Source organism: Xyrauchen texanus, chromosome 12, assembly GCF_025860055.1.
Source record: "Xyrauchen texanus isolate HMW12.3.18 chromosome 12, RBS_HiC_50CHRs, whole genome shotgun sequence".
NCBI classification, from domain to species: Eukaryota; Metazoa; Chordata; class Actinopteri; order Cypriniformes; family Catostomidae; genus Xyrauchen; species Xyrauchen texanus.
The window spans coordinates 38236301-38251071 of record NC_068287.1 but is presented as its reverse complement, the minus strand read 5'-3'; the positions used below and the strand labels follow the sequence as shown (position 1 = coordinate 38251071).

Here is a 14771-nt window from a genome sequence, read left to right as displayed (position 1 = left end):
TGCTCTGTTTTGGCATAAAATGTCTCAGAGCGGCTTTTCCAGCGTCACACATTTACATTTATGCATTTGGCAGACGCTTTTATCCAAAGCGACTTACAGTGCACTTATTACAGGGACAATCCACCCAGAGCAACTTGGAGTTAAGTGCCTGGCTCAAGGGCCCAACAGTGGCATCTTGGTGGTGCTGGGGCTTGAACCCCCGACCTACTGGTCAGTAACCCTGAGCCTCAACCACTGAGCCACCACTGCCTTTCCATGACACATTTCCATGAGTGTCAGTCACGCATTTCCATTTGGGTCAGCCAGATGTACACCAGGTTGCTCATTTACTTACCAATGACTTGTGCAGTGACTTTCGTTGCTTGCAGCACTAAGTCCATAGAGGTGTGAAGCACTTTGAATGTCTCTGGATCGTAGCCTTGCTTGTCCATTTGTTTGAGGAGCTTAGCTTTAAAACTTGGAGCACTGTCATCGCGTAGAGAACTGAACCAGTTTGGCCCGGCGCTGTGATACTCTTCCAGTTAGTGCGGACGTTAGTTGACAAGGCTTAGAAAGATGAACAGGGTGTGAGTTTCACGCCCTTCTACTCGCCGGGCAGAAATGTGCCTCTACAGCCTCTTCAGGGGGGTAGTTGGGCATATCGTTTTCTTCCCCGTGATCCCCATTAGACAAGATGTAATCGCTGCATGGGCGAGCTGAATAGGGTGATCGCCCGGATTTTGACTGTTCGTTATGAACTTCATGGTAGAACGGGTCAGATCTATGAGACATGGTGGCTTGACGGCATCCGGAACACAGGAACTATTCAAGAAGGCGAGATTGTGTAGGTTCCTCTGGAGGAGATATTGATACACTCGATATTGAGCTCTTCATCCACCCTTGAAAGGACATGAAGCATCTCCTTGTCAGTGGTGTGTACATCATCATCATCATCCCCAGCGTCAGAACCACGGAATGAGACAAGGCCATGCACACAGAAGAGGCAGGTGGGAGGGCGTGTGAGGCTGAATCGTCACTCATAATGATTCAGCGTCTTGAGACTCTTATGATTAAATGATATTAAAGATTAAATCTTGAGCCCTCAGTGAGAGCAGTCTGTCTCCATGAGAGCTGACTCTGCGTGGGTGCGGCAGACAGAGAATGCAGCTCTCATGCTGATCTGATGGTGTGATGTGCCTCTGGACAGCTTTGCACCTAAACGGGCAGGCCTCAAACACCATAGCCAATATTAAAATATTGGCTTTATTGTAGAGAGGTTTCAACTAGGTTGAGTGGAAGGAAAACACCCCATATGTGTTGGCATGCAATGCCAAGTGTACTGAGTCATAAGGGAACTTACAGTTCTCCTGCTTTAATCAAATGTGAATAAGGATACCATAAACCTGGCGAAGAGTGGACTCTATTGGAGAAGACTGCTAATTACAGTCCTATTTTGTGCCTACTTCGTACTATGGTCTACAATGGTATAGGAATCTCAAGTTCAGATCACCCCAACTTGGAATTTATCCTGAATCTTGATTGTTGAATATGTTAAAAGTTATGTTTTGTTAATGTTCAGTGAGGCATGAATCAGTTTGATACTCTGAACTGTTTCAAGATGAAGCCCAGCTGAGAGCAATCGCTTGAAAAAAGAACACAATCAACCTACTTAACACTTAAATGCATGGTTGTTACACCAAACATTATTACATACTCAGGTCTTTAGGGACATAATACTCTATATTATATACCTATCAAAATTGATCTTCAAAATGGCCAGATAATGTCAAATTTTCAAAACATATACAAGACGATGATAATATTATATATTCTGATATATTTTGATGTTTTATTTTTCACATATCAAAAAGATGATGCACCAAATATAGAACAGGATTCATTACTTCCACACTGAACTTTCATGACACGTACATATTGAGCGACACATATCACATAATCTATACACTTAAGATACACATATATGTATTTTCTCAGGCACCGTCTGAGTCTAAATGGATGCACAATTTACATAATTTCAGCAATACACCCAAATGACAACAGTCATATCATACCGCTAAACTTGCTCTAGTTTAGATTCACGTTTCTTTGTTGAAAAGTCAAATGTAAATCAAGTCAATCATTGACACATCAGCGCCACCTAGAGTATGAAGCATGTATAATCTGCATATGTACAGAACACTCAAATGGGACACTGATTATTCATCACTGTCACATAGAAAATCTGTTTTCTTTTGTCTTGTAATAAACAAAGAAATACATATCATGTAAAAGTACATTTATATAGATATTAAATAATCATAGAAATATGATTTGTTGAAATGCAAAAAAGGGAAATAAAAACTACACAAGAAGTTAAAAACCTTTTTTATTATTGGTTTTTTTTTTTTTTTTACACTACTTAGAAGAGAACGGTTGAGGAATAAGGTACAACGAGGCTAAAGGCACATCTTAAGGACATTTTGCTTCATAAAGTAATGAATTAAGGTTATGCTTATAAAAATAACCATTTCAGATTAAGGGTGCACCATTTCCTGTTATTTTCAGTCACATTTGACATTTCATCTTCTATAAACAAATGAATATCCAGTGTGATTGGATCAGTCAATTTGAGCCCATTTTGAACATTTCTCATATCAAATCTATTTGCCCCATTAAGAAAAACAATGTGTTTTAATGGGGGACTTTTTACCCCAAATACGTTTACTTACAGTTATTGAAATTCTTTTGATTAAATCATCTTGAACAAAACTGAAAACGACAAATACGCATTTTATCTCAGAATAAATGTGATAATTTCAGAGATTTTCATAAGCTACGTAAATTTGCAACATTAAAAAAAAAAAAAAATCCTCAAAATCCAACTTTAGACATTGCACGCAATTATCTCATGGATCAGGTATATTTTTCAGTGTAAAGTAACAAACTGGTGTTATGGAAAGTATTGTGTTATTTGTATTAAACTGTTTTGTAGCTATTTATAATTTTGGGAGAAAACGAAATCAAAAGCTTCCCCACACTAGTGGTAAAAATATGACTTGTGTTTCTAACCACACCCAATGACTTCAGAATGAGGAAGTCCACATTGCAAAGATTTACTTTAATACTCTCTTCAGAGTCATGCTGAAACTTAGAATAGATAGTTGTCATATTTCTAATGCGTTCACAGCATAAAAAGGATTTTTTTCCCTGTTTACACCTTGTAAAAGGAATGTTTTGTCTGATCGTTGCAGTGTGCGCAATGCTGTCAGCCCCTGTATGTTCTGACTCGGGTAAGCAACATTATTTGTGGAAGTACAGTTTTACAGCACTAATACTGAAGAACACATAATGCTATTCCTGTTTTCCATGTAGTCATATAAATTATTTTCCTGTTATTTTCCTATTTTCCTGCTCTAAAGTGAAAGTTGGCATGCTCTACACAATGATTTTTTCCTCCAGCAGCCATTCAGTGTCTTTTAATGAAGTTGAAATTCTCTGATCTAATCAAATTCTTCTCTCTCCCAGGGTCACATTCCTTGTGGGTCTTTGCCACTTATTTGACTGGAGACAGTTCAGCCCTATTTCCAGAGTTCACTGCAGTTATGATGCTGGATGATCTCATCATTGGTCACTATAATTCACAAGAGAGAAGTTTTGTCCAGGAGATACCACAAGAATCGGTTAATGCCACTGAGCAACTGACCATAATAACAGTTTGTAAAGACATGCACGAGGCCATGAAAACTAAAGCACACTATTTAATTAATTACCTAAACCATACAAAAGGTAAATATTGATTTATGGACGTCTCTAAAGAGTGCATCTGAAACAGTATTTTCATGTTGGTCTACCTATCATTATGAGGACTTTCCATAGACATAATGAGTTTTATACTGTACAAATTCTATTCCCTAAACCTGACCCTCACAAAAAACTTTCTGCATTTTTACATTTTCAATAAAACATCGTTTAATAGGTTTTTAAGCTATTTAAATTATGGGGACACTATAAATGTCCTCATAAATCACATTTATAGCATAATACCCTTGTAATTACCAGTTTGTAACCTAAAAAATTGTTCTCATAAACCACATAAACATGCCCCCCCCCCCCACCCACACACACACACTTACACACACATACTCACACACACATTCAAAGGATTTCTGTAGCTTTACCTTCTTCAGCTTACAAAGATTCACATTGGTTATTTATTTGCTTTTGTTGCATTCAAATATGTCCATTATTCAGCTACAATACAACCCGTATGTACAGTGTGTGTTCAGCAAAATTGAGTTTTGTTTTTATGGTTGACTTTTTTGCACTCTTTTAACTGTGTTAAAGGGATAGTTCACCCAAAAATTAAAATTCTCTCATCATTTACTCACCCTCATGCCATCCCAGATGTGTATGACTTACTGTCTTCTGCTGAACACAAATGAAGATTTTTAGAAGAATTTCTCAGCTCTGTAGGTCCATACAATGCAAATGAATGGTGACTAGAACTTTGAAGCTTCAAAAATCACATAAAGGCAGCATAAAAGTAATAAATAAGACTCCAGTCGTTAAATTCTTGTTTTCAGAAATGATATAAGTGTGGGTGAAAAAATAGATAAATATTTAAGTCCTTTTTTACCATAGATGTATGGTAAAAAGGGCTTAAATATTGATCTGGGATGGCATGAGGGTGAGTAACTGATGATAGAACTTTCCTTTTTGGGTGAACTATCCCTTTAATACTGTAAAAAGTGTAGCAGTAGACCGTATTTACAGTGGTGCCATATTTTAACTTACAGTTTCTTCAATGGCATGCACTGAATAACGCTCCTAGATCACATCTTAATCTCAGTCTTATAACTCATTATATCTGGAGGTTTTGTCTAATAAAAGTTATTGGGAAAAAGTTTTTTTTTCATGTTTCTCCAAAACAATTTAAACAACAGTACATCAAACTGAAGAGACTGTAAGTCTATCCCTCTTTCCCATGCACTACTGTGAAAAATGTCCTTTGTGATAAACAGCCTTATATACAGTATGTTTAAGTGTGAAACTATACTTCTTCCCTAGGCCTTCATGTGCAGCAGAGACTGGTTGGCTGTGACATTTTCCATGATAAGCCTGGTCGAATGATGACCCTGGAAGCCTTCAATCGTGAGAGTGGCTTTGAGAGACACTATAACATTCAGGGAGACCAGCACACTCAGTGGAAATGGCCTGAGTTAAAGAGTAGAGCACAGCTGGAATATGACGCATGGCTCTTTGCCCACTTTTACCGTCCTCTGTGCATCAGCCAACTCAAGAAATATCTAAAAAAGGAGAAGAACCGTGTGATGGCAAGAGGTAGCTAATATAGTTAATGTAACTGCCAAAAATACTCTCTACTTTTAGTTTGCTTTGTTCTCAAGCCTTTGAAAACAATTATGATGCATTTTCTACACAGTAGCTTCACTTTTTCTCCTACAGTAAAGCCCAGAGTGAGAGTGATTAAACACTCTTACAGTGACACAGGTGTGGTTCGGATTACCTGCCTGGCAACTGGTTTTTACCCACGTCACATCAACCTGACACTTCTCCAAGATGGCCAACCAGTAAATGAGGAGCAGGTTACAGGAGGAGAACTGCTGCCCAACGCTGATGGAACGTACCAGATGAGGAAGAGTATGGAACTAAGTGCCGAAAAGCAAAGAGGAAGACACACCTACACATGTACTGCTACTCACCTAAGCCTGGATAACAAACTTGATATCTGTTTAGGTATCCTGAATTTACACAAACACAGAGGCAGGCTTATGCACTACACATAAAGTACAACGCTCTTATTGGTTGCTGAAAGCATCATCAAATTAGCCAAAAAATATTTAAAAGAATAGTTCACCCAAAAATGAAAATTCTCTCATCATTTACTCACCCTCATGCCATCCCAGATGTGTATGACTTTCTTTCTTCTGCAGAACACAAAGATTTTTAGAAGATTATTTCAACTCTGTAGGTCCATACAATGCAAGTAAATGGTGACCAAAACTTTGAAGCTCCAAGAAACACATAAAGGCAGCATAAAAGTAATCCATTTGGCTCCAGTGGTTATTCTTCATGCATATCACAACTATCTGGGCAGGGAGGATGATTTATAGTATATAAAAAAATCTTAACTATTGAGCTTTCACCTACAAATATGATATAGCTTCTGAAGATATGGATTTAATCACTGGAGTTCTATGGATTACTTTTATGCTGCCTTTATGCGCTTTTTGGAACTTTAAAGTTCTGGCCACCATTCACTCGCATTGTGAGGACCTACAAAGATGCAAGAGGACGGTAATGTATAAAATATTTGTGAAGGACAGCTGTAGCAATTCTGTAGAATTTTGCAGAACTTTCTGCACATACAGATTCTGTCTTTTAGAAAACTTTATGGGTAGTATGTAGCCCATGAAAAAACCCCTGACAAAACCATCACAGAAACACTTCAAACACTGTTCAGCAACTGTGAAAAAATGTGGATTATGATCAATCAGCTATCTTTGTGTGTGTGTGTCTGTGTGTGCAGAGCCGGGTCCTGACCCTGCTGTTGTAGTTCCCTTGGTGCTTGTGATGCTGTGTGTGATTGGAGCTGTGGTTGCCTTTAAAATATGGAGGAAGAGATACAAACAGACTGATCAGGTACTCAATCACACTCAAACATGCCTCTAACATAAAATGTAAGTTTTATCAACTTTTGCTAAAGTTTAACATCTGTTGGCCAAGCTTCATATTTGTATTTCTGTTTCCATATTGCAGGCCAGCTACATACCTGCCTCAGGTTAGTCTTCTAACCTGTTCAGATCTACCAATCAATTTGTATTAATTGAGCTAAATATGTAAATATAACAATGCATCATCATTTTGTCTTTCTTCAGCCATTGACCAGACAGCAGAAATTGCAGGACACCAACAGATGTGACCACTTAGAAGTTTCTAATTTGACTTGTTCTAAACAGTGTTGGGTGTAATCCAATGACAAAGTAATTAGTTACTGATATTGAATTACTTTTTTAGTAAAAACATAAAAAAAAGTAGTATAATGCATTACATTTGAAATTCTTGTAATCAGATTACAGTTACTGACTTAAAAAATACTTTTTAAATACATTTTAGGATTATGCTTATTTCTATTATGTAGAATCTTATGTATGTTATCTTATGTAGAATACATGAATTATGGTCCTGTAATGAGTCATTGTGAAGGAGAAATGTGATTACAGAGTGTATGACATTTGTGTAACAATGTCAATTTCTATGAAAGAAATATAGACATTATTTTGAATTATTTTGAGCTTAAAAGTGTTTTATAATGTAAACTAAAAATAAAGTAATCAGTAATATGATTACTTTTCCAGTTAAATAATTAGTAAAGTAATCTGATTAAAATTCTGATTAAAGTTATTTGTTGTAGATTTGTGTAAATAACACACAAATTATTTTATTTACATTTACAGAAATAATTTTTTATTGACAAAATGACAGAAAAGACTGAAAAGCTCTTATCACACTCCGACTCCCACACTCCGAATCCCTCAACACTGCAGTGAATAGGCATTGTCAGATTCATCAGCCAATCAGACTGATTTATTTGTTCTTGTGGGTGTGGTCTTTAGGATATGTCCCAATCCAGGCCTTCTAGCTGGCCATGAGTGACGCAATCACGCTTTAAGTGAGGTACGTAATTTGAAAGCGAAGCGCGCAAGATCTTGCTGACGAGTCGGCTGTCATCACCGCTGGTATTGCAGTTGAGAAAGAGATCCTTATGGATTTAAAAACCTGAGATGTTGTGTATGATCGTGCGATTGATAAATTAAACAGGACAGGAGGACTGATTTTCACTTAAAGCAAATAGGTAGTGCTTTATGCATTGTTATAGCAACATCAGGAGTTTTCTAAGTGTAAATTGAGCTGCTTCAGCATTCAGTATCGGATCAAATTTTGAAAAGTAACCCTGACGAATTTTTTTTTATTGCAAGCAAAATTTAAATCGCAAATATTATTAAAGAGCTTTTTTCTTGGTATTAGACCTCCTTGGTTCTGGCTTTTGTGCATGAACGTGTTTTTAAAATGTTAATTGGTATTATTAGTTGACTGCTACTTAATGTATGATTAACCAACCAACAACTGGCTGACGACTTCAATGTGTTCTACTGTAGATTTTAAAGGCACATTCTCACACCCCACACCCGCTCAGACCTTCATTTCACAGAAGCACCAACACCTCCTGCAACCCCCCTCCTGCTACTCAAACTGCACCTAAGATCTGTAAAGAAGAGGTGTGCCATGCTTCCGAAAACAAAAGACAAGAAAAGCACAGGGCCCAGATGGTGTTTTACCCACTTATCTTAGATCCTGTGCTAACCAGCTGACCCACATCTTTACACTGATCTTCAATAGGTCACTGAAGCAGTGTGAATCCAAATGGTGCTTCAAATGCTCAATCATCATTCCTGTCCCAAAGAAACCCAAAATCACAGGACATAACGACTATTGACCCGTCATCCTGACTTCTGTGGTCATGAAATAATTTAAGAGACTGGTGTTGGCCCACCTGAAGGACATCACTGTACCCTTTCTACGTAGATCCCCTTCAATTTGCTTATCAACCAAACAGGTCTCGCAATCGTGCTATATGGCCCTAAATAAGCACTGCTGTGATTACCTACGGCACTCGGCCTGCGGCCGAATCACAGCATTGCTGATTTAGGGCCATATAGCACGATTGCGAGTGTGATATTGCTTATATACAACAGTTCAAAGAACAAGTAAATGTAAAAAAAAAATAGGAAAAACTGGAACTACTTTATTAATGACAGTTAAAAACAAATTATGCATCCAAGCCTTTGTTAGTAATTCAAAAATGTCACATTAGAAATAGTATCACGGCTTGTGCTATTTCGAACAAGTTATTGGATTAACCAAGATGGATGGATGTGTGTGAGAGAGAGATAGAGAGAGAGACTGAGCATGTGTGATGACCTGTTGCCACACCCAAGCAGAGATGCTGTCAGCTTTCTGAAGGTCAGTTTTCTCAGTGGTAAAATAGCATCAAGCAGGTTTATTCCTCTCTATTTCATGGTAACCGGTGCGCAGGAGTCATTAACTATAGAAACCACAATGTCCTCCACCATTTTAAACAGTATGTATCCAATGTGGAAACTCCAGCAAGTGGTAAGCACCTTGAGTTCTGTAATCAATCAGTTTGTCTCTCAGCTGTGATGAGCCGTAATACTGATGTTGTTCGTTTAAATCACAGAGCTCCATTCTATGTAAACCATGACTAACGATTCACTTCATGTTACCAACTGGCTCATATTACACACAAAAATGATCTTTTGTCACCACTTGCTGACAAACATATGTAATGTAAAAAAAACATAGCCTACATTAGCTCTTAACAGATCTGCGCTGCTCTTACACTTTAGTTTAGGATAACGAATGCAAGAGGAGTGATACACGGTGAAGCGTCCGAGTGCTGATGGTGTCAGATCATCAGCGCTCATGGAACGTCTCTCGTCCATCAGATTTGAGGACCGGAACTAACTGTTGTGTTATATATATATATATATATATACATACACACACATTGTCTTATTGTGTTATTCTATATATATACTTTATTTTCTATCCAGTCTTTATTCTTATTCTATTTCTATTTATTTATTTGTAATATTTTATTTTATTTATTATTTTTATTATCTCTGTCTTGTTGCTGTATTGTATTGTTGTGCACTGGAAGCTCCTGTCATCCAGAAAAAAGAAAAATTAATTGATTGTGAAAGCATACCTGGCAATAAAGCTGATTCTAATTCTGATACGATGTCTCATTCATTGTGAAACTGCGTTTTCTTAATGGCATGAATTGCACTGAAGGCCTATAAAATTGCACGGGCCGCAGCTACGGTACAGTGTACGCAAGACCGTTTGCCAAAATGTTTTGACAGCAAATCAGCCACCAGATCTCTTCAGTAGTTATTTCTATATGTATATATTTTAGTTTTATACTGTTTGAACCAGGGGTGCCGCCAGGAATTTTGGGCCCCATGACAAAAAAATTGAATTGGGCCCCTTCTTCGCAGCTGTTGTCACCACATCTCTAGGGCCTAACTTTGCCATCAAAAGCTTTACATAACTCTAATCAAAGGCTTGCAACTGTCTTGTTTCTTGTAGTTCAATACTAGTACTAGCACAATATTTACTGCTGGTGATTTGTAAATGCAAGTCTGCATACAGTATGCAGTTCACTCTTTGATGCAAGATTAAAAGCCACCATAAAAAAGGCAATCCTTTACAGGCTCAATGTATTTTTATTGTAAAATTAATGACAGATTATATAAAAAAAGAAAAAACTAAATATATATTAACTTTTTATTCAAAGTAAATTAACATCATCATCTCAGAACAATGAAAACAGCAGATGTTTGAACTTAACTGCACATATATGCCAACAACAAAATAAAGTTGACGTGTAAAATGTAATTTTCACATCAGGGCTATTATAGTGCTACAAAACAGATCAAGTGATCACTAAATCAATAGGTTTTGAGGTTTGGAATATGGTCATAAACTAACACTAACAGTGACATCAAATTAAAAGGTAAGTTAATAGCCATAGCCACACCTGGCTTGTTATAAGTCATAAATTACAAGGAGGCAGTCTCTCGCAATGCAAAGTCAATGGAGACGGTTGGATTGTTCCGTGGCCTAAATACGCTCTGTCTCTATGGACAACAGGTTACTACCACTCACAGACTACCCACCTTTCTTGGTGAAAAACTGGGTTACAGATTGACACCCTTTCCTTTGTCTTTCCGCTCTCTCTTTTCTCTTTTCTTTTTTGAAAACCAGATTTTCTTATACTACTCAACATTGTAATCTGTGTTTCTGGCGCATCGACTAACTGTCTGCAACTAAACACCGTCATTCACTCACTGATGAGCGCGCTAAGGCAGGACCAAACCATTTCATGCAGATACAGGGGGGTGGTCGGTCAATATGTATGTTTACTTTTTGGTCAATGGGGATATTTAACTTTTATTGCCAAAATAAGTAAAATCAAAGACATAATTAATTGTATTATTATTTGAAATATACTCAATGATTATGGTTTATATAGTGTATAATATAATAATAATAATAATAAAAATTTTTTATTAGTTTTTACCTATTTGGAATGGTCCTAACTTTCCCCCCCTATACTGCGCCCCTGGTTTGAACTCCTCATATTTGGATATTCATATTTCATATTCATATGCAAATCCGAATTCTTTATCAGTTAATTCTTGGTACATTTTTGCATGCCTTCACTCATATTTGCTGTACTGCTTTTAAAAAACTGGCCAGTGGTGACATCCCCATATGTTCAGGGATTTTAATATGATGTCAAAATGCAAACCTTTCTGCAGCGCACAGGTTCTGCACGAGTCGTGAATCCAGCGTTCAATCAGATGCAAAACCTGCGGAATTCCCTGCGCATGCGCCCTGTGTTCACATTTAAACAAAATCATAAAGTGGGCAATTGGAATGCGATAGGTGAGTTTGAGCGTATGTGGCAATGCAAAGTGATAGCGAACGAGTTAGACAGCAGTTGCAGTGTGTTCCCTACAGTATGTAATGGATTCCCTACAGTAATCGAATGGAACTACTGAAAATTATTGTCATTTTGTTTGCCGTTTCACTGTTGATCAGAAACACTAACTGGTAGCATGCATATAAACAATGACTGGAAGATGTCCTCCCTGAAAAAAACATGATGCATGCAATGCATACAGCTATGAAGCACAAATGTGGAATAAATGCAAAGGTTTAGTTTAGCCTAATGCTTTGTTTTGAAATTCCGAGAGGATGTGCAAGCGAGCAGATGCAGTTGAGAAACTTAGCTGCGATTCCTGGCATTTAATCATAGAAAACATTCCCTGTCTTGAGTCAGTTATGGTCACTACAATGCGTTAAGAATGTGAAATGTCAGAATAATAGAAGAGAGAATTATTTATTTCAGCTTTTTATTTCATTTCTTTCATCATATTCCCAGCTGGGCAGAAGTTTACTTACACTTTATAAGTATTTGGTAGTACTTGGATCAAACATTTTGGGTTGCCTTCCACAACCTTCTCAAATAAGTTGCTGGAATTTTGAAGGCCTTCTTACTCGCATATGCGTTTTCCGTTCTGCCCACAAATGTTCTATTGGATTGAGGTCAGGGCTTTGTGATGGACACTCCAATACTTTGATTTTGTTGTCCTAAAGCCATTTTGCCACAACTTTGGAGGTATGCTTGAGGTCATTGACAATTTGGAAGACCCATTTGCGGCTGAGATTTAACTTCCTGGCTGGTGTCTTGAGATGTTGCTTCAATATATCCACATAATTTTCCTTCCTCATGATGCCATATATTTTGAGAAGTTCAACAGTCCCTCCTGCAGCAAAGCACCCTCACAACATGATGCGGCCACCCCCATGCTTCACGGTTGTGATGGTGTTCTTCGGCTTGCAAGCCTCACCCTTTTTGCTCCAAGCATAACAATGGTCATTATGGCCAAACATTTACATTTTTGTTTCATCAGACTAGAGGATATTTGTCCCCAAGTGCACTTGCAAACTGTAGTCTGGCTTTTTTATGGCAGTTTTGGAGCAGTGGCTTCTTCCTTGCTGAGCAGCCTTTCAGTTTATGTCGATATAGGTTTACTGTGGATATAGATACTCATCTACCTGTTTCTTCCAGCATCTTCACAAGGTCCTTTGCTGTTGTTCTGGGATTGATTTGCACTTTTTGCACCAAACTACATTCATTTCTAGAAGACAGAATGCGTCTCCTTCCTGAGCGTATAAGGGCTGTGTGGTCCCACAGTGTTTATACTAGCATACTATTGTTTGTACAGATGAACAAGGTACCATCAGGCATTTGGAGATTGCTACCAAGGATGAACCAGACTTGTATAGGTCCACAATGTTTTTTCTGAGGACTTTGCTGATTTCTTTTGATTTTTCCATTATGTCAAGCAAAAGGGCAGTGAGTTTGAAGGTAGGCCTTAAAATACATCCAGAGGTACACCGCTAATCAGAAGCTAATTGTCTAAAGGCTTGACATCATTTTCTGGAATTTTCCAAGCTGCTTAAAGGCACAGTTAACTTTGTGTTTGTAAACTTCTGACCCACTGGAATTGTGATATAGTCAATTAAAAGTGAAAAAATCTGTCTGTAAACAATTGTTGGAAAAATGACTGGTGTCATGCACATGTGCAAGTATATGTTCTAAACGACTTGCCAAAACTAAAGTTTGCTAATATTAAATCAGTGGAGTGGTTAAAAAATTAGTTTTAATGACTTCAACCAAAGTGAATGTAAACTTCTGACTTCAACTGTATAACTACAACATGTTTCTGAGTGAGCAGGCTTCCACTATGTGGTTTAGGATTAGTGGTTTAGCAACAACCTGTATTAAAGGGATAGCTCACCCAAACAAATAATTTTAGAAGAATATTTCAGCACTGTTGGTCCATACAATGCAAGTGAATGGTGGCCAGATTTTTGAAGATCAGCATTAAAGTAATCCTTATGACTCAAGTGTTTTAATCAATGTTTTCTGAAAAATCCAATCGGTTTTGGGTGAGAACAGACCAAAATATAACTCTAAATAAATCTCGCTCAATTATTCTCCATCTAGCACTCTGCACATTCGTCAAGCACTAGGAAATGTAATCGAGCTTGAAATTATGATCGTGCCTAGAGCCTGTAATGGCAAAATGTACAGTGAATAATTTGTTATATTTTGGTCTGTTCCCACACAAAACCAACTCTATTGCTTCAGAAGACATTTATTAAAACACTGGAGTCATATGGATTACTTTTATGCTGCCTTTATCTGTTTTGTCAAAGCTTCAATGTTTTGGTCACTATTCACTTGCATTGTATGGACCAGCAGAGCAGAGATACTCTCCCCAAAATCTTCATTTGTGTTCTGCAGAAGAAAGAAAGACATACACATCTGGAATGGGATGAGGGTGAGTTAATGATGAGAGAATTTCCATTTTTGGGTGAACTGTTCCCCCATCTCAAAAGAATGAATTAAAGATTTAATAATGAATGGGAACCCAGTGCTGTTCATCTATTATAATGAAACAAGGCCTCACATCAGCTTTATATTTAGTCTAAAAATAAAATAAAATAAATAAATAAAAAATAAATAAGCAAAATAATTAAAATACTGGGATAAAAAGTGCTATATAATATTAGGGCAGTTACATGAATTTGAAAAGCTTTATTTTTATTTAAAATTTTTATTGTTTTTATAAGCTTTTTGTTTTGTGATCTCATGTTTGAAAGGGTTTCAAAGTATATTGTGAGATCAGTATTACAAAAGGTAACATGTGAGAGTTATTTTGTCTTATGAATATAAAACGAATTAAAAGATTAATAATGTAATTTTGTTTTTCAGAAAAACATGGGTTTTGAAAGCAAAGTAAAATGTCATAAGGTTCTAAATTAAGAGTTTTGTTGAAAAATTTTGTCATGTCTATTTTAATGTCAGTCCAAAAAATAGAAAAAGGGCAATAAAACAATAAATGTTCAATATCTTCAAATGATGCGTTACAAAAAGTACATTTATCACAAACAGTATGAATATATCTACTAATGGCTGTATTTACAGGAAATTATTTATTTTACTTTATTAGAAATAACATATTTATATGGTAATGTCCAAATGCTGTGCCAAGATATACAATGAGGTTTAAGCCATTTTGATTTACATGGAGGACTGGACCAGACATTAA

At 37.0% G+C, this 14771-nt stretch overlaps 1 protein-coding gene across 1 annotated transcript; it reads left to right on the top strand.

Moving 5' to 3' along the window:
• Nucleotides 1-3075: 3075 nt before the first annotated feature.
• On the top strand, nt 3076-9786 carry LOC127653108 (major histocompatibility complex class I-related gene protein). The gene is made up of 7 exons (XM_052139634.1): nt 3076-3269; nt 3505-3765; nt 5047-5319; nt 5443-5733; nt 6527-6639; nt 6757-6778; nt 6876-9786. Exons 1-7 carry the CDS (start codon nt 3155-3157, stop codon nt 6917-6919), a joined length of 1119 nt encoding a protein of 372 aa, XP_051995594.1. The 5' UTR covers nt 3076-3154; the 3' UTR covers nt 6920-9786.
• Nucleotides 9787-14771: the final 4985 nt, after the last annotated feature.

What these genes read in the sequence shown, in the direction of transcription:
- LOC127653108 (XM_052139634.1), top strand. Translation starts at nt 3,155, where the DNA reads ATGCGTTCACAGCATAAAAAGGATTTTTTTCCCTGTTTACACCTTGTA. An exon ending in TTACCTAAACCATACAAAAG is followed by an intron (nt 3,766 to 5,046) that starts GTAAATATTGAT and finishes CTTCTTCCCTAG; the next exon opens with GCCTTCATGTGCAGCAGAGA. An exon ending in GAACCGTGTGATGGCAAGAG is followed by an intron (nt 5,320 to 5,442) that starts GTAGCTAATATA and finishes TTTCTCCTACAG; the next exon opens with TAAAGCCCAGAGTGAGAGTG.